We start from the raw sequence: 21303 nt of genomic DNA, 5'->3' as shown, positions 1-21303 counted from the left end.
CTAATATAAATGGTTTGTTATCAATCAACAAGTGTTGAAAAATATATTTTCGCAGCTAGGATATTAAATAAATAAATTAAAATTCAGTCAATCATGTTTAATATAGCAAGATCCTTGTCTTATTTGGCTCAAACCTATTGGAATATAGAAAGGTTAATGTACTGTGACCACCTTCAACTTTATGAATTAGCCAAACGATTACTAGTTTCAAGTCATATGTGTGGCCGTAACAAATCCAACATCACATTGAAGACATTCTATAATGTCCGAAAAATGTCTCATCATACACACATTTTATATTTTTATATTATCACAAGTTATGTTATCTTCAATTTGATGTTGGATTTGAGAGTGGGTCATATAACCCGAAAATATTCATCCTGTACGTACTATTTTATAGGACTTAGACAGACTAGGTACCTTAAAAACATTGAAATATTTTGATTCACCAGTCTTATTGGCAAGAATGTTTGAATATTTTGCTCAATTTGTCACATTTTTTTGGACCATCTTAAGAGGCGGGCCTCTAAGATATTGTGTGTTGTAAGGTCTGTGCTTGGCCTCCACATGGCCTTCACCATAAGGAGGAGGCTTGGGCTGGATCTACAGGCCATTTACTGAGCGTAAGAATTGTCATTTATGTGTGTCGCCTACTTTTACGTATCTTACTAATAATTTTTTTGTGATAAACAGCTGTAGATGTTGTTAAGACTTTATTTTGCACAATTTAGTGTTTTTTAGATTATCAGTTTATTTTTATTGGTTTTGAGTTTTTAATATTGTTTATGAATCTAGACATATTTATTAATTGACAATTATTGTTGTTGCCCAGATTAGCCTAATATTTTCAAACTTAACAAATCTCTCAAGTCCTTCAAAAAATAATACAAAAAACATACTTTAAAATGCTAGCTCTAGGCCAGGATCACCAGTTGTAAAATAAAGAGAACTAGAGGTTGTCCAGTGGTCGAAAACTCAACCAAAAATATGTAGTGTACAGACTTCTCTATTTTCACCCCAAGCAGTAAATAAAATATGTGATTGGAATTTCTTCCATTTGTTTTGATTCTGTTTATATTTTGTTGTCATTTCATCACCCATAAATCCCATGTTAATTTTTTTAAATTTTAAATTCATTTGTTGTCCTTATTTTCGAGCCTATTTGAATTTTTAAAGGGATTCTGCACATCTACAGGAAAATATCTTTCTGACAGTGTTTGTATATTTTCCCAACGACGCACACGAGCTGAGAAAAAAGGTTTCAAAGAAACATGCTTTCCTATTAATATATAGATGGAAGTTAGCTTACCTTGCTTGAAGAAATATACACACTTTTTCAAAGAAGCTAGCTGCTATCCCCCCTCTTTATTATACAATTCAAAATATTTTCAAATATAGTAATGGAAGATGGAAATTTTGTATCCAAATTTGTATTTATTTCCTTGTTTTAGTAATGAAATAAAACTTTAACACATATAATTTTCGGTAATTTCCTTAGTTTGTGTATGTTCCATATGATTTACATTGGTACCTATTTTTGTCATATGTAGACGATTCATAATTGGAAATAATACTGTATGTATAACCAAGTTAATCCATTGTGTAATATCTGAGGCTTTTAAAAACTGACATGCATTGAGCACCAACTTCCTAATTGGGCTGTAGTTTGAGCGTTCTTAATCCGTTTTTGTTAGATGTTTTATTATTTTATTATTAATGTTGTTATTCTTTTAATTTATTCAGTTTTGTCTCGCAACTTCTGTATAGCACGCTGGACTGTGATTTTTTTTATGGTGTTTATTTGCTTTATATTTCCTAACAAATGCTAGATTTGTTGTAAAACAATCTTTGTCAGCATTTTAATTTCGACCAAAAAAGAGATTAAACTTTGAGTAAACTACCATCATGTTTCAAACTCAGTCGTAGTGTAGAATTTATTGGAGATCTCAAAAGCACAAACCAGTTGTAGGAAAAAATAGTAATAGATGTGGGAAACTTTTGTACAACAGTTTGATAAACTATCAAAATAAAAATAAAATTTGGGTAGCGCGAAACTAATAATCATAATCCACCTGGATTATATAAACCTACAGTAAAGCCTAGTTCTGATTTTGTTTACTTCTAAGTTTGTATGGTTTTAAACGTAACTGTGTATTACTCATACATTATTTTCATATAAAAGAATCATTAACACTGCCGTTAAAGGGAACTAGGGCAAACCCCTCAGTGTTTTTTGTATGTTGAACCCGTTTTTCTCTCATACTGATGTCCGAAATGCTGACCATTAGGCTATCAACACAACCAAACACCGTGATGGGGCAAAAACCTTTAGGGGAGTGTAGACAATCATGTATTTAAATTGTTACTATATTGGGATATATATATATATATATTTCAACTACATTTTTCAATGTTTTCACTTAAGTCTATGTTTTTTTCTAGGTTAAAGACTTGACAAAAGAGTTAACAGAAACAAGACTAAACACTTCAATGTCTCTTCCCCCCTCCCCTTCCAACAGGTCCTATCTGGGGTGAGTATAGTGTTTATATATTGCCATTCTCATTATCATAAACAATTTTTCTATATCCCTCTATTGTTTGACAATAAGTCACATATTTGCATACATACAAGTTTAAGACTTAGTTTACACGGATACAATCTTTCTTTGAACATACAACTATGATTAAAATTGTAATTATTTCATTAGGTTAAAATTAACTAAGATGCAGAGACAAGCATGCATAGAGAAAACGAGTGAAGGATGAACATAGGATAATTCAGATGATGGTTTTGTGACTAAATAAGATAAGTCAAAACCAATTGGGAGCCCAATGATCAAGAAAACCAGGTCTAGTTTTTTTAAAATCCAATATCGGAAGCCCAATGAAGAACAACCAGATCAAGTTTCGTTAACCATTATCAGAAGCCTAATGATCAAGGACAACCATGTCCAGTAAAAAAAAAACATTTTTAGAAGCCCAATGATCAAGGACAACCAGATCAAGTTGTTTAACCAATATCAAAGGAAGTCCAATAATCAAAGATAAGGTCCAGTTTTTTATCAATATCAGAAGCCCAATGGCCAAGAACTAAGAACAACCAGTTCCAGTTTCTTAACCGTTATCGGAAGCCCAATAATCAAGGAAGACCAGGTCTAGTAGTTTTAATTTTCTCAGGATTTAAATTACTTGTTGATTCCTTAGTGAACACTATATCCACTTTGTTACTTGTACATTTGAATTTCACTTGGCAGTTTGGTTATGATATTTTTTTATTTTTCCAGGGAGTCCCCTCCTCCCAATCAACTGGGTTCAGCCAATGATCTCAATCGCCTTACGGGTGGACACCGACATCTTCCTAGAGCTCGGAAAAACATGCCAAACACTGTAAGTAACAATACTAAAACAAAAAAAAAAGAAGGATATTTGAGACATTCCAGGTGTCCTGGAAAACCAGGAATTTTTAAAGTAGTTTAGAGAAGTCGACAAATGTGACCCTCAGTCCTAGAATTCTTCTTTTTTGTCATGGAGTTGTATTACTATCATAATCATGTTTATTGGCACATAACGTACAGAGTTTACATGTAAATGTACAGGTACTTCGTCATCTTCTTATAACATCTTATTCCATAAGTTTTGATACAAAATATTTGCACACAACTTTTTTTGAAACTTAAGGTACTTCATTTCATGTCGCCTTCTTACATCTTCTATATAGGATGACGTAGGCTGTTCAGTTCTTTTATCAAAAATTTTTCTTTAGCCTGTTTAGAATTTTTAAATTAGGTACTAAAAACAGCTGATAAATGATTTAAAGATAATCTATTGTATCATATAAATAAACATTATTCCTTTCTGTTCTTCTTGTAAACATGACTTTTATTTTTCTCTCTTAATTTCCCATTAATTTACTCAAACACTTCACATTATTTATTGGTCCTTCGAGCCGGATATTACTTAAGCGATTTGGAATTACTTTCTTCCACTAAAACTCTTCATACATCAATATTTCCTCATTTAACCATTGTTTTCTGTGCCTTTGAACTCTTACCTAACTGAACTCTTATTTCCATATTGAAACTGTTAACCCACTCATTTACACTTTGTGAACTTTTTACATTTATCTCATCATCTTTGTACAATGGCATCTCCAAATAGTGATTTTAAAATTGAAACTTATACACGACTCTTATCTTTTATTAAAACCCGTCTCGACGAAATAAGAAACATCGTAGATCAACATGTTGAACAAGAAGAAACATTAACAGTTGTGCAACACGAAGCCTTAAAGACTCTCATGCAAGAAACCCAGAAGAAGAAAGAAGACTTTGATTCTTATTTTTATCGAATTGTAAGTACATCAAGTGAAGATGATTTGAACATTGAAACTTTAGCTGAAGATGAAAACCAAATCAGTGAACTATACATCCACATCACCAGCTACATTAAAGTGCTGCTTTCAAAAATTTGTTTTAACCCTTATTTGGCCAAGGTTAATTGCAGTTCAGCTCAACCTCATAGAACTACTGCAGTGCATGTAATCAAACCGAACTCATCAAGTCAGTTTCAAATCAAAGGCAACGACATTATACAACCTGGAACAAAACTCATCACAATAAAGAGGCCAGTGACAATCACAATACCTAAGTTCGCAAACACGATGATTAGAAATACCACTAAGACAGTGACAAAACCTCAACCAACGAATACAGATACTACAGTGAACTCAACTACCTTGACAAGTGATAGTGCTGATCAACCAACGAATACAGATACAACAGTGAGCTCAACTACCTTGACAAGTGACAGTGCTGATCAACCAACGAATACAGATACAACAGTGAGCTCAACTACCTTGACAAGTGATAGTGCTGCCATCCAACCTACCAACATTGCTGTCGTCCCAAGAGACAGTACTGTTATCCATCCTACTGATAATGATATCACCCATCCTACCGATCGTGTTGCTGTTAAACCAACAGACAGTGCCACCGCTAACACAACCGAGAGTGAAACCACTACAGTAAAGACAGTCAAGCAATCCAGTCAAGTGGTTGTGTCTTCCGATGAAGCTCTGGACAAAGGCTACTCTTCATCACAAACTACAGAGGAAGCGGTCATCCTCCAATCTCAGCTTGTTGGATTATTGAAACAAGAGTGCTTTGAATTAAAGAAATGTGCTATGAACTGTCAACACTTGTTCACTTCTGTTCAATCTCATCATAAAACTCCGAAATTCCTTCGAAACTCTGATGATCAACATTTCAAAGAGCTAGGACTTCGGTGGTCTCCAGCAACAGTTTTTAAGTTGTTTCCCAGCAAAGATGGTATAGGATGAAAATGAGAAGTAGAAAACTGCAAACAGCAACTATAGCCATCCTACAACAAACTTTTGTGTTACGTAATGTGTTTTGTTCTAATCTAACTGTTGAAGTGAGGACACATCAAGGCCGGGAGTATGTTCAGTTCTTTTATCAAAAATTTTTCTTTAGCCTGTTTAGAATTTTTAAATTACTAAAAAACAGCTGAGAAATGATTTAAAGATAATCCATTGTATCATATAAATAAACATTATTCTTTTCTGTTCTTCTTGTAAACATGACTTTTATTTTTTCTCTCTTAATTTCCCATTAATTTACTCAAACACTTCACATAGGCGATGATTTAACCACACTCATTACTAGTGGAAGAAGTCAGAAAGCAGCAAAGGAAGGATCCGAGCTCTTATTTGCGGCTGCTAGCGAGTGGTTTGGTAAAACATGTTGAAACATTTCCAAGTTAAGACGCAGGAGCTCATCTATTATCTGACGCTATTGCTTGAACAAGTGTCAAAAAATGTGTCACTGATTAGTGCTTGGTTTTACTCTTGATCCCAATTTAAGCTGGGTAGGGTAATTTAATTGGTAACATCTTCAAGAGGATCATCCTCCTGATCCGAAAACTCACCAAACATGTGCCCAAATCCTAACTGCTAGTGCTATACAACCACCATGCCTTGTTTCATAGCTACTTTCATAAGGTTTTAGCTATGGGGCCATGCACGATTGCACATAAATACTTCAAAGTCCTACGACAATAAAAGAAGGCATTGTGAATCGTCTCTCGTCTCTGGTGTTAGACAAACCTCATAGTACTCACAAAAAAATGAAACTATTGATTCTTTCCCTATCTTTACATTAGATTCATATTCTTCAGATTTTGTTATCAGAATGTTTTGAATATGGTTTTATTTCTTATAAGCACATATCTGCTTCCGTTCTGGTTCTTTATAGTTCCACGCATCTTCCTCGACTTAATCTCCATCTTTTCTATTTTTCAACAGTGAATTGTCTTCATTATGTGCCATCATTCCTCTCCTCTCCACATCTCATCCATGATCTTTGCCTAGGTCTTCTTTCCTCCATCACCATCACTCCATTTCTACATCATCTAAATCTTGCTCAAAGTAGAATTCCAATTAGTCATGTAAAATTACAGCTATTTACAAACAATAGGAACAGTAAAAACCTAAACCTTTAAATGTTTCAGATAATTCATTTTTCTTGTAAAATTACAGTAAAATTACAGTTTTACAAACAATATTATCCAACAGTTACGAACTAAGCATTATCAATGTTCCAGATCACAGAAGACTGTAGTGAGGAGAACACAGGTAGTTTACGACCTCTGGTTACGACTCAGTTCACGGAATGGTGTTGTAAATACTTTGCCCAGCCAACGATGGCCAATGGCATCGACCAAGAAGACTTTGAAAGCCCCAGGTTTTACCAACGGGAATACAGGTATTTTATCTTCTATGATTGTGTAGCTTTTAAAGATTCTGTTTCAAATTCAAAACACAATAATTTTGATAGAGCCAGTTTTGTTTTGTGAGGTATTTAGATTGTGATTGTGATTTTTTTTTATTTTGGGCTGTTCATTGTACTACTTCAGTAAAAAAATTCCTGGAATGAATTTCTGTAGAAATTTAGCACAATCGCCAGTTGGAAATTTGACTTGCAGTAGGCCTAGTTGGTACGACTCCTGGGAAGGGCATATCAGTAGTGGGGGTATAGCTGACGAGCCGTAGTCCAGTATTGAAATGCGCTTTTTCTGTACCTGCAAATCTACATTGTCGGTTCCTGTTGGTCATGTACCTGCATTGAAAAATGGCATTTCACGAACAGCGTGCAAACATTAAGTTCTGTGTTTTACTAAAAAAAAAACCATCTAGTGAAACTCTTGAGTTGTTAATTCAAGCCTATGGAGAAGGAGGCGAAGAAGAAAAGTCAAGTTTAGGAGTGGCACAAACGGTTTTGTAAAGGCCGTGAAAGCATTGACGATGACCCTCTTAGTGGACGTCCTTCAACAGCAGTCAATGACATAAACATTGAGCAAGTATGACAAGTTGGGTGTGAAAATCGCAAATTAACAATTGATAAAATTGTACTCGCTCAATATTTACTAGTGATGGTCAAAACCAGAAATTTCGAATCTCAAAACCGAAACCGAAACTTTTAAAAATCGAATCCCGAATCTCGAATCTCAAAACCTTAGCGCGAAACTTTTTTACTTAGCTGGTTACATAGGTCAAGGTGACAAAAAATATAGGTAATAATAATATGTTAAGTATGCAATCAAAACTGAAAGAGATCTACACCTGACAGTCCTGACACTGACATAACATAAATATTTGTCTGATAATCTTAACACGTTAGCTGCCAAGGCTATTTTCGGGGGGGATTGTTGCATTGCCAACTATATGCTCACGTAATATTTTAGTTATATGATGTTATTTATACTTATCTAGGTTAGTTATAGTGTTATCTGTCCAAATACCTAAAAGATAATGGCGGAAAAAGTGTCACCCCGATCGGGGTGACAGTGATTGTTTTCAGTCAAACTTTGCTGGAAAAAATCGCTGTCACCCCGATCGGGGTGACACTGAAATTCGACCATTTGGGATGTATTTCATTTTGTTCGGTTGGCAGTAGCGGCATTTTGGCGTGTGAAGACAACAACACCTGCTTATTACTTGACTGTGTTATGTTTACTTCTTCTTGTGTTGTACTTTTTAGCTATTTATAGCCTAGTTTACGTGTTGGTTTTCATAGTGTGTCGTGGCTTTTGTCCAATATGAGTGATAATCTTGGTGATGAAGATATCAAACGTTTTTTTGGGTTTACCAATGTCAAGTGAACTAGATTTTGGAGATCTGAGTGATGGTTTTTTGGGAGGTAGTGCTAAAGACAATGATGAGTCAGACAGGGACGACGAAATGGACATCGACCCTGACTTTCAACCTACCTTCCTGTCAATGTCAGAGAGCGAGCACAGCAACAATGGTCATGTTTTTATTCATTATTATACATATATTTAGTTTTTTTTAGCAATGTAATATTGTTTACAGTTTGACATAAAAGATTAAAAAAATATGTTTGTTTTCTTTCTTATATGTTTTTCATCAGTATAACCCAAATACTTACTTTTATGTTTTGGTTAAGGACATAATTTCAGTCATAAGATACAAAAAACCCGTATAAAATATAAACACCAACTGAATAAGATAAACGTTACGTCATTTTATGGTACATATTTCAATAAAGAGTAGATCAAATTGTTGAAAAAAATAGCGTCACCCTGATCGGGGTGACAACATTTCAGTACTTTGTGACGTGAAGTTTGGACATGTTATAAACATCAGAATGCAATATAACATTGATATCTAGTTGGCTTGGAGTATGTATTTATAAGCAACAATGTTTGACTGCCGTTGAACATCAAAGACTGTCAAATAGCGGCAAAGAAAAAAACCCTTACAAATTACAACTGTCGCCCCGATCGGGGTGACAGTGCTCACATACGAGCCAACTGGTGGCACCCCGATCGGGGTGACGTGGCAGCTAACGTGTTTTAAACTTGAATAGAAAATGTTTTTTTATAAACAACCAACATTAAAATAAATTAAACCCCTAACAACAACATAAACATTTATTGGATTAATTAGAACATTTTAGTAGTCAATATTTCCCTGTATCATGAAAATTGATATGAAACTGAATTGTACGTCGTTCGAGTTATAGTATTTATTTAAGATGCCTTTTGAAGTTCAGAATATAATTTACTTGTTTCATTACTGTTGATGGTGATATGTTTGCTCTATTGCTACGAGCTTGTGTGGAAACAGTGTTATTAACAATAATAATGACACAAAAAATGTCAGCAGTTTAAAAAATAAAACTGCCAAAATCTTCAATTTCGAAACTTTTGAATCTCGAAACACAGTGATTGAATTTTGAAACTGAAACTTTTCCAAAGTTTTGATGGTTTTGAGATTTAGTTTTGACACATCACTAATATTTACATCATTGACTGCTGTTGAAGGAATATTATCATTAGCTGAATATATCATTCAGCTGTACCCACAGTACCAAAATGCCCTCCCCAGGAGTCGTACCAACTACTGCAAGGCGAATTTCCCGCTGGCAATCGCGCTAAATGTCTACAGAAATTCATTCCGAGAACTTGTTTACTGTTATATGTATTATATTTTTGTTTTAGGTTGAAAATCAGCTGAATTTCATTTTAAGCGAATATTTGTTCAGTGTATTAACTTACACACATATGTTTAAACATTTCCATTATCTACAGCTCAGTGGCTAAATAATGCAGTTTAATTCCCAATATTCTTTTGAAGTACCCAAAATATTAAGGATACGCTCATTTGACTTTCTGCTGTAGTTAAAGACTAAAATATAGAACACCGACCAATAATAAGAAATTTTTTTCAAGATTGTTGTGATATGGGATTGTTTGAGTTAGTTTTTTATTATATCTTTTCAGGTACCTAGAAAACACAAAACTGAGAAACACTGCGCGTGAAGAGTGTATCAGGCTAAATCGAGGAAGAATCGACCATCAGGTAAAACATCAAGGGTTGCAAACAAGGGCTGTAAAAAAATATGGAAATATGTATTTTGGGCTTTGTACTTTTTAAATATAGTTGGATACTGAATGGGAAAATACAGTGTTTACATTTTATAATTTGATAAAAGCTTATGGTGAATGGTTTTTTTTATTTTTTCTCGCTATAAGTGTACTATTTTCCCTTTCTTTAAATTTAATAGGTTGTAAGGGAAAGGTGCTTTTTAAAGTAATTTTAAGAAATAAATCTGTATATAGCAGAAGATAACAGCAATTAAATAAAAAACAACAGACCAATTTGATGATTTAATTTGATTTTGATGGTCTTAGCTATTGCTGAAGATCTCTTTGAACTAGGGATGGTCAAGTCTCGAAATTTCGGGAAATTTTCGGGAAATTTTAAATCTCGTTACATGAGACGAGATTTCTTTTTGGCCGAGATTTTTATTGAGACGAGAATAAAAAATAAAAAAATTAAAAAACGCCTGCAGAAAGTCAATACAATACCCGCAACACAGGAGCGTGTTGTAGTTGCGTTTCCTTTGCGAAGGCGTTCTTATCTATCTATAATATTAAAACGAAACAGTGTTTTTTTATTTCACGATTCTGAATCAACCACTCGACGGATTTTCATGATTTTTGTGTTGAAAGAAAGTTAATTTTGAGAACTAGGGAATGTCAAAGCCATAATTTTAGTTTAGGGTCCCAGTTTTTTAGAAATTGAGTTTTAGTTTTTAATAAGTCTAGCAGCCGACGCTAAGATTCTAAACTAGCTTTTGGCATAAAATAATTTGCTTAACATAACAGCTGTAAACATTCAGCTTTTGTGTCACAAATTCTGCATTTGGATAAAAATGTAAATACATACTTAGGGTTGACTTATTTATACTATATGTATTGCTAATCATTGATACGTGTGACGTAATTTTCCTGGCGGACGACAAGTGGGAAATTACGCCACCGGTAATAAAACGAGGATCCCAGGATTCGCCCTAGTCTGGTCGCGGGGAGTTTCCCAGGAGTCGATAGTGATTCGGATAGCCTAAATTTGGTAGCCCTGGTTGTCAGAGCTCGAGACGAACGTTGCGGGTTACTAAACACCCTACTCGAAATCACCACTCTAGCCTAGGGCTTGTGGGGAAATAAATAATTTTGACTTGACTCTGTGGGCAAATATCTAAATGACACACTACTAGCTGACTTAACGAATCAACAAGTAAGCTAAGTAGTCACTCCGCTTACCTACGGAGTTAAGTTGTCAACCTGAAACAAACAAGGTTAGAACAAGAATAGGCCTAACCTAGTCTAACTCCCACAGAGTCCGAATTTACTAAATGATAAGAAAACAAGTTAGCCTAAGTGGTCCAGGTGAGGAACGAACAAAAAAACGAAACTAAAAAGGTGAAACTGCTCCTTGAGCCAAAAACGAAAAACTAAAACTTTAACTTCCTCACGTGTTCAACTTAGACCAACTTCGACAGGACTTGTCCAGCAGAAACCTGTCTGCTGGAACAGACTTTGGTACGTTTGGGGAACTTTAAAAAAGGGTTTTAAGAATTAAAAAAGAAAGTCCCAAGACGGATTATGAAACATAATTGAAAATATATTTCACCAACTGCAGTACTTTACTCAAATTGTTGGTTAAGGCGTATGACTAGGTCTGCGAATCAGGCCTAGCCTTCAAGTTCAACCAAGTTTCGTACACGAAAACTGGTCAAGTAATATACAATAATCTGTAAGTTAGTTCAAAACTTACCCGATGACGAATTTATATCAAAATATTCACTACGAAACAATACATACGAACTTAAGCTTTCAGAGCTTGCGATACGAACTTTAACTTGCACGAATTTTCGAGAACGAACCAAAAGCGAAACAAACTTACGACGAAAAGCCGGGATTACGAATGACAATTCTCCTCCACAATTCTTCTTCTTCCCTCACCTTCGTCTCAGAATCGAGACGAAAGTTAAAACGCTTCCTGATTGGTCAGCACAAACAGAGTCAGCTGAGTCCCGTGTCAGCAAAGGCAGGCGTATGACAGCTTTAACATGCTTTATAGCTGCCTCGCTCACAAGGTGGATCAGCTGCTCTTATTCTCTCCCGTAGCCCGCCCTCAGACGCAGTCGAACAGCCAAACAACCAAACTGACACCAGCGTCGTCTGCGGTCTTGGAATTTGAGGTTAGGTACGATGTCAGTTTAGTGTCGCGACTAGGCTTACTCAACAGCTTATGTTTAGCTGTTTAAAGTTCGTGGTTTAGCCGTTATTTTACCCCCTACACATTTGACTCGTTACATACGTTCAATTCTTCTTAATGACAGATTAATTAAATATACATAGTAAAATACTAGGATGTTCAAATTATTTTTTAAAGCAATCTTTGTAATCTTCGATTTGTTTTAGAGTAATATAATTTGTTTTAACTCACAGCTGGTTAAATGTAAACTATGGAACTATGAGGTTATTTTATTTACTCTTATTTTGTCATTGATTATAGGAAATAAGTAAGATTAGTAGAGATAATTAGACCACAGTTTAAAATAGTTTAGATTAGGGGTGTGCGATGCATCGAAAATGCATCGAAATTTCGATTCGATTCGATTCGATGCATCGAATCGCGATTCAATTCAGTGGTGGTCAAAAAACGATTCGATTCACGAGGGAGTCAGTATCCATATACGAAAAACGCCTGCAGAAAGTCAATGCAATACCCGCAATACAGGAGCGCGTTGCTGTTGCGTTTCCTTTACGAAGGCGTTCTTATTTAATACATTCTTTGCATTAAATATAGCTTTAATTGTTTTATATTTTTTTGTTTTGACATTGCAAATTATTAGAGGTTTGTTTTTTGTCTTTATGTAAGCAGTGTGTGAAATATTTTACTACTGTGAACCTAGCCAAAACAAGGTAGGTTACTCCAAAATCATTTTAAAAATAAGTCTGAAAAATTGTTACTTAATACTTAACTAGTAGGATTAATGTTATAGACTGATTCATTTGGTATTTTTGTTAGGTGTCTGCCGGTCCCCGGCCCCGAATTTTTGTTGGGGCAAAAGAAAAAAAAAAGAATAATTTATTTCCAAAGAAACACTCTTATATTATTATATCTATTATTACAGAGGAATTAAAATGTTCAAATGAGAATTAAAAATTAAGTTGGCTCACGACCTTTAAGAATAAAGACACAACAGAGCAATTGCCGCACTGCCACTAGCCAGAGCCAGGTCTAGTCGTCTACTGATAAGAGTAACAAGACAAAAGCCGTGACGCAACACTAACAGTGCAAAGAAAACAAAGTCAAAAGAATAGAAAGACTATTTATCCAGACATACTAGTATAATCATTTATTGTTTATTCAATACCTAATTAAAAATATATTTTATTACTTTACATAATAAATTATAAACAAAAGAAATATCTGATATAGTGAACAGATCTGTATCTTGGTTAGATGGGGTTAAAAAAATATATTTCTAAGATCCAATACAATATTTACAACTCACAAATTACATTGAATTAATTTCTTTGAAAATAATCTCTAACAGTTTTGTGTTTTTGAATAAAGAAATATATTTCTTTGTCTCTACTCCCTTGTTTCATCACTTGCATTTTGTCAGCAATTGAAGCAACTGGGTAGGATCATCTTCAAATGGTCCAAAGTCGTTTGGTCCACAGTTTATATTGCCGTTCGTTTGGTCCAAAATCGTTTGGTCCAACAGTTAAAAACTCGTTCGTTTGGTCCAAAATCGTTTTATCCAATTTCATTTGGTCCAAAGTCGTTTGGTCCACAGTTTATATTGCCGTTCGTTTGGTCCAAAATCGTTTGGTCCAACAGTTAAAAACTCGTTCGTTTGGTCCAAAATCGTTTGGTCCAACAGTTAAAAACCTGTTCGTTTGGTCCAAAATCGTTTGGTCCAAAAGTACAGGCCAAACTAGAAGTAAAATGTTGCATTGTAGAGTAAACTTATGAAATATACTGTACGTTTATATTGCCGTTCATTTGGTCCAAAATCGTTTGGTCCAACACATTAATACGAGTTCGTTTGGTCCAAAGTATAAACTATTGCGTCCCTCACATTGAAGGCGTTCAAATATCTGCCGTCGTATACAATAATAATATTAATACAATTTTTGCTTTAAACATGTTGACTTTCTATGTTTTTAACGTTAAAGACGCCATGTTTTGTTGTATTCAAACCACTAAAGCGTACATAAACAAACTTAAAGCTCAATAGTGTATCATACGGTTGGAAATCTTATAAATTAACAGTTTTTATCACATTTGGCGACCTTCTAATATACAGGGTGTTCAGTGGACCAACGTGTTTTAAATGTTTATCATACACCTTAATTTGTATTGTTGTACCGGTACCTATTTACAATGGAGTGTTTACTATTGATCATGGTTGTCTATAATTCTTAATCAAAAGGTTAAAATAGAACATGAAAATTACATTAATTAGCCTACTCATATTTTCTGGACGTCCACAATTTCCTGGTAAAAATTTTGTCTTACAGAATTATATATAAGGATCTTATTTTCTTATTTTAAAATTGATGTTCTTCTGTATAATGTCATGTTTAGCAATATAACGTTCCATTACGAACAGTTATATAATCTTAATATTACAGTAACTCTTTCAATCATTTCTTATTGCATTATGTTATATCTATTGTACTGGTTGGTGTCTGCCTTTTTGACTACTTTTGCCGATATTTTGTCTTATTATTCAATACTGACAGATCATCACGAGATTATTGTTATACATGTGTATTTAATCATTGGACAATTTCCCATTATGTAATACGATACAGAATAATAAAAGTGCAGAAGGCTTTTATAGTCTATGAAAATGAATGTTAAATAGGCTACTTTTATTTATCATAGACATATCATTAAGGTACATCAATTATAGGTCTACTCTTTGTGATATGCATAATTGTCTGAGACAAACATTCAGGCACGTTGCCCATATTTTTTTTTTAATAATAGTGGTTTTCAGTAACTGGATTAAATTTTTAATAATTTTATGAATAAATGCATGATAAGTTATAGAAAGTTATTAATCCTAAATTCCAGTTTATTACATACTTTTAGAGAGTTTACTTTGATGCATTAATTCAGCTTAGTGAAAGAATACACAATGGAGTCAGTGAATGTTATTCAACTAAAGAAGTGATGCGCATGTTTACTGGCGCTACTCAGCAACAAAAATCATTGATCTCTCAAAGTTACTTACCCAGATGGTGACATCAAAAAGGCCCAAACTCCATACTATAAACAGTTTCTCAGACCAGAGTCAATTTAATGCGCTTGAATTGTGGCATTTATTAATTCGGCTTATATTTCTCGTAACCAACAGATTGTTCATCTGCAGAAGAAGTTCATTGTGTTCTTATCGTGTCTAATAACATCCAAACACAGAAACCTTAAATTACAGTAGTACCTATATCTTGACAGATGGTTTGCAGTAGCATCTGAGCCAGTAGAGCCACTGGGGCGGAGCCCGAAAGGATTTTTGGGATAATAATATGCTTTAATATTAATCGGGAATGTGAGCTATCATCATGCCAAATTTAAGCCCAATCCGTCCAGTAGTTTATGCGTGATTGAGCAACACACACACACACAAACACACACACAAACACACACACAAACACAAACTCACAAACTTTCAGATTTATAATATTAGTAAGATTAAAAAATAAACCATCTGTTTAACATTAAATGCAAACTCAAAGCAAAGTCAATATTTATCCACAAATCTAGGGAATTAAAACGCGTTGTTTTAAGATTGACTGGGGATAAAAAGTAAACATGACACAAACACATTATATATATAAATAAATATATGTATATGTACGTGTATAGAAATGCAAACATATCAATTATTTAGAAACATATCACAAAACAACAAATAATAGGCCTCGGAAGGCAGGCGGTTGGGTTGACGACGTGACGGCGATTATTTGAACGCCTTCTATGTGAGGGACGCAATAGTTCATACTTTTGGACCAAACGAACTCGTAATAGAGTGTTGAATAAAACGACCCGATCGAATGGTCCACAGTGAAACGTACAGTCTATTTCATAAGTTTACTCCACAATACACAATTGTAATTCTGGTTTTGCCTGTACTTTTGGACCAAACGATTTTGGACCAAACGAACTGTTTTAAAACTTGTGGACCAAACGATTTTGGACCAAATGAAATACTCCCCAACTGGATCATAAAACGATTTTGGACCAAACGAACTGTTTTAAGACTTGTGGACCAAACGATTTTGGACCAAACGAACTGTTTTAAGACTTGTGGACCAAACGATTTTGGACCAAACGAACTGTTTTACAACTTGTGGACCAAACGATTTTGGACCAAATGAAATACTCCCCAACTGGATCATAAAACGATTTTGGACCAAACGAACTGTTTTAAGACTTGTGGACCAAACGATTTTGGACCAAACGAACTGTTTTACAACTTGTGGACCAAACGATTTTGGACCAAATGAAATACTCCCACTGGGTAGCAACCGGGTGGTGTAAGAGGGGAGGGGGAGGGTCTATGACCTTGAATTCACACATCGTTGCCCGGGCCTGGCTGGTGAGACTGATTCATTGTTTTTGTTGACATACTACTACCCTTCCTTAAGAGAAAAAGGCCCTGCTGTTCCAAAAACATTGAGGGTAGTTTAAAAACATTGACCTGTGTTGCCAAGGGCACTAGGCTAGAAGATAGCATTTAACTTTCTTGTCTCTTGATTTAATATTATTTTAATCTTCTATTATTTAAGAGTTACTTTTCGGGTACCTAATTAGTTGTGATATTGTTTGGCTTTATTTTATGGATTTTTAATTCTTTTCATTCATTAGCTATCAAAATCAGTTGTTTTAGGATTTTAATCTCTTGCAGTAGGTCTATACTACTGTATGACATGATATGCATTTTTTAGTCCTTATTAATTATACCATAAACAATGTTTGTATGTTATTTACTGTTTTTGAGTTTTATAGGAAATTAGTTTACACAATATCTTTTCTTCAATGAGTTCTCCACTTGACATGTTGCTTCTAGCCTATTACTATTTTAGGCCCTATAAAAATAATGCCTAGGTAAAGCTGTAGGCCTACTGATGCCAATAATAATTCTTTATTTATGATGATGTAACAAATGATGTAAGTGTGAGGTTATTATACTAAGGAGGTTAGGAGGCAGGGAATGAATGATACATATTGCATGGTGGAAACATATTATTTTTATTTTCTTCTTGCTTGCAATCCTGAAGCCGGTCCACAGGCCCTAAACTTGTGATATGTAAATTTATTTCTTAATGGTCTTTTTATATTAAGTTCCATTCAAATTTGTTGTAATTTAGCTACCGGCACCTATTTAGTTATTTAAACAGTTATTAAAATGAGAATGAATGTCTTGATAAAAAAAATATTTTCTTCTTTCTTGCAGTTGAGCCAATTCAAGTAAAAATTATGAAATAGGCAAGTAAAGCAGCTCACTGGTATTTCCAGCAGTTATTCTAATAGGCTACATATGATTGAAAATAAATATTTTTTCACCTAAAATTCATATGTTAAGTATGAAATAGGCCTAATACCACATCAACAAAAATTTGTATTACACAAATGTGATACATTTTAATTATTGTTAATCCACTCAATTGACAATTATGAATAGAAAAATACCGTATTGCTTCGAATCGAGTTGCATCGAATCGAATAGAAAATCTTTTGAATCGAATCGTTGCTTCGAATCGAAAATTTTTTGCTGCTTCGCACACCCCTAGTTTAGATCAAAATTAATTAAACCACAGTACAAATCGAGGCTCTGTACACGAGTCTTAATAAAAAAGGATAAATGCAAATTATTTTACTGCTCCACTTTTCAAGGAAAGAATAGAAAAATAACAATGTTTACATGTTTTAATTCTTCATGGTAGCTTTTTGTTTACAATTAATGTTTGTCTGCTTTAACTTTGTTTGGATTAGGCCCGGAAATATTGATGTCATAAAAAGAAGATCAAGAATAATCAGGAATCGCGATTTTAAATTACCACCACAACCTCAGCCGGGTTTTATAAAAAGATAAACAGATGGATGACATAGATTGAACACAATGTCAACATTGACCTAGGATACTGCAATTAGACAAACCATCCTTTTATGAAATCGTGTTCAGTTGTGGTTACGTTTGGGGGTGCCTATATCAGCGCCCCCAAACGTGAAAATACCACTTTTATTTCAACTATGAATATATTGTAGTTTAAATGAACTAATATGGGAAATTAAAATGTAGTCTACATTTATTCAATGAGGGTGGGTAATTATCAAGGATAGAACTGATAACGGTATGGATAATAAAAATTGACAATTACGTCATTAGTTTTACTAGCGTGTTTACTTTTTATATTCCTGCTACATGTGACCAGTTCTTTTTCTCAAATGAATGTTATTTGAACCAAGCCTAATATTATAATGTTATTTGAAACCAGCTGTTTCAAAACAAACTGTTATTGTTTTTACTTTTCTTTGTTTACACTTATTTACTTAGCAATTAATGCAGTGAAATTTATATAAAGGATAGGTGTGACGATTAGTTTTGATGTTAGGACACCAAAGTTAAATTATGTGTAGGGCCTACTGTGAACTTTATTGGATATTATCGTTTTATTTTAGGTTGTTTCTATTCAGACCTACTGGAAATTGTGTATAGTAGTTGTATTGTGGTGATAATAATTATGGAAGAGGCAGGTATGCGATGGAAGGTGGCATCGTTGACTAGGTCTATATACACTTCTCAATTGACTATTACTCTCTCTACTGTAGGCTACTTATAATCAGTGTATCAGTGTGCGTCTGTGCGAATCGGCTGCAAATCTCACTTCAACGCTTTTCACATCATAAAAATTGCAGAATTGCTGTTTTATTGTAAACTAGCTGATCTGAATTGTACACGGTTTTAACTGACTACTGAATTCCCGTACGTAGGACGGGCTAACACCTCGTTTAATTAATTCTTTAAATGTAAATATTACTTTAATTATTTTAATAATATTACTTTAATAACATTTGAGAAGTTTTGTTAAGTGTAAGCAGTGTGAGGAATGTTTTATTACTGTAAAAAGTCAAAACAAGTAACTATTTTATAAAAATGAATATTGCTTTTATTTTATGATTTATTTTATTTTAGGATAAGTATTGAACTCTATCCTAACTGATATCACTATGTTTCCTAATCGTAGGCATTTTTAATAAGTTAGGCGTGGTTAATAAAAAAAATGTTATGCTGATGTTTTTTAATAAAAGATTGTAAATATTCTTGCCTATTATCATTATTTTTGTATTTAAACAGTCATCTAACAATGTTACAAAATCAGGTAAAAATTTTTTACGTGCATTTCCCGTTGTGTATGAGAAGGGAAATCCCGTCTCGATCTCGTCTCGAAATTTTATGAGAAATAAAAAATCTCGTCTCGAACTAAAAATCCAATCTCGTCCATCCCTACGAACTAAATAGCCATTCAATTCCAACTTTTCATTCACTGATAGAATAGTATATCGATTCAGCCTCGTCCTATTTAATTAGTTTATTCTACATTATTTTTAGATAGAGAAAGGGCAAGATGCAGAGTTAACATCAGAGTTTAAATTCACAATGTTTGCAGGTGTTCAGTGTGAGGACGCAACACGCAGCTACTGTCCTTCACTTCCATCCGTACCTCACCCATGTAGCGGCTGCCGGCAAAGATACTATCAGGTAGTGAGACAAAGAAAATACAATAGCCATGTGAATAAAGCCTGGTCGAGCTGGGTTTTTTTATATGATGAATTTGATCGCATGCCATCAAAATGGATTATATTTGTCACAAATCTTCTTTTAAAATTCAATTTAATGTTTTCATGTATTAAATACACAAGCAGTATGAAATTTAGTACAATCCAACCTCAGTATAACGAATCTGAAGGGACCGAACTAAATATTCGTTATATCAAGGATTTCGTTAAAACAAGGTTCGTTATATAGAGGTTAGGCTTGCAGGAATTTCGCTAAGTCGAGGTTCAGAACCAGCGTCGGTCAATATAGGTCGGGATTTGACCTCATTAAAATACAATTAAAGTAGCAAAGGCTACAATACTTAACTAAATTATCCGGCATAATAAAGGGGAGGGATCTTGAATATTGCGCAATAATGACAATGACATTGACCTTGGTACAGGTTAAAAGCTGTAAGTTTAAAATCACAGCTTGTTCTAACCCTCCTAAAACCTAGCCAAACACTGTATTGCGTAGTCATAAACCATGTAAAGATCAAAACAAAACGGTAGAAAGTTTTGTAAGCACTACTACAGGCTACTTACAGTACAGTACTGATTTATCACAACAGAGGAATGTCAATAATAATCATTAACTATAGCATTGGTGTTGCTAGTTGAAACAAATCGTATTGAAAACAATAAATTATTAGATAAGTCATTATAAAAGTGTATAATCATAGCCAACTTAAGGATAATAAAAACACTCGTAAAAGGAATGTTAAAATAACGATGTTGCTATTCTTTCTCTTTGGTTTTGTTTTTATATTCTTTCTTAGGTTTCTCTTTATCCAAAAATTGTACAATTCACCATAGTTATCCCATATCGCCCAATCACAGCTTACTAAACATTACGTTGTCATCGGTCCTCAGAGAATGAAATCAGTTCTCAGTTGAAAATAAAACAACTTTTATTGGTACTAAATTTCTTTATAATCTGCCTAATAATATTCTTTGTGAAGAAAAATATAACAGTTTCAAAACCCGCCTTAAAGAATACCTATTGACTCATCCTATCTTTTCAAGTAAAGATTTTTTTAATTCAAGGAATGTAAAATAAATAAATTGTATTAGTGTCATTGTCATACAACAACATAAAAACAGTTTTATTTGTAACCATCATATTTTAATTAAGGACATTTATTAGTTGTAAGATTTGACTCTATTCAATGTATTCATGTAAATACAAAAAATGAATAAAGATGATTTGATTTGATTTGCAGCATAGCGCGCGCAGCGACAGCAGACAAAGATGTAAAACGGAGTAGAGACGAATGTTAGCGCAAGCGATGACGTGACCTTTCCATTTCATTTGATAAAGAAACAGATTTTCCAAAAACAATACTGGGGTGGGGGATTTGTTATATCGAGGGAAAGACGTAGACAATTCGTTATGCAGAGGTTAAATTCGCAATGTAGAGGTTCTGACACTGATAAATTCGTTATATTGAGGTGTCTTATTTTAGCCGAAATCACAAAAAATTTGTTAAATTAAGGTCGTTGTTATGGTTTGTTCGTTATGTAGAGGTAAAATATACATTGTGTCTTATGGAGGGTTCTAGGGGAATAAA

General features: G+C 33.9%; 1 protein-coding gene across 3 annotated transcripts in view; it reads left to right on the top strand.

Annotated features, from left to right (window-relative positions):
- LOC129001882 (regulatory-associated protein of mTOR-like) overlaps window positions 1-21303 on the top strand; it is a 62748-nt gene that overhangs the window by 19120 nt on the left and 22325 nt on the right. For 2 of the 3 annotated variants that reach the window (XM_054429340.1, XM_054429338.1), the window contains exons 18-23: window positions 549-623; window positions 2443-2531; window positions 3285-3387; window positions 6622-6782; window positions 9823-9901; window positions 19585-19676. In XM_054429340.1, coding sequence (XP_054285315.1) covers window positions 549-623; window positions 2443-2531; window positions 3285-3387; window positions 6622-6782; window positions 9823-9901; window positions 19585-19676 — 599 coding nt within the window. The remainder of the gene's footprint in view (window positions 1-548; window positions 624-2442; window positions 2532-3284; window positions 3388-6621; window positions 6783-9822; window positions 9902-19584; window positions 19677-21303) is intronic. The other variant, XM_054429341.1, reaches the window with a different exon arrangement.

Source organism: Macrosteles quadrilineatus, unplaced genomic scaffold (genome assembly GCF_028750875.1).
Source record: "Macrosteles quadrilineatus isolate MER2022 unplaced genomic scaffold, UCM_ALF_1.0 Scaffold_8__2_contigs__length_117827958, whole genome shotgun sequence".
Taxonomy (NCBI): Eukaryota; Metazoa; Arthropoda; class Insecta; order Hemiptera; family Cicadellidae; genus Macrosteles; species Macrosteles quadrilineatus.
This window is presented reverse-complemented; position numbering and strand designations above follow the sequence as displayed.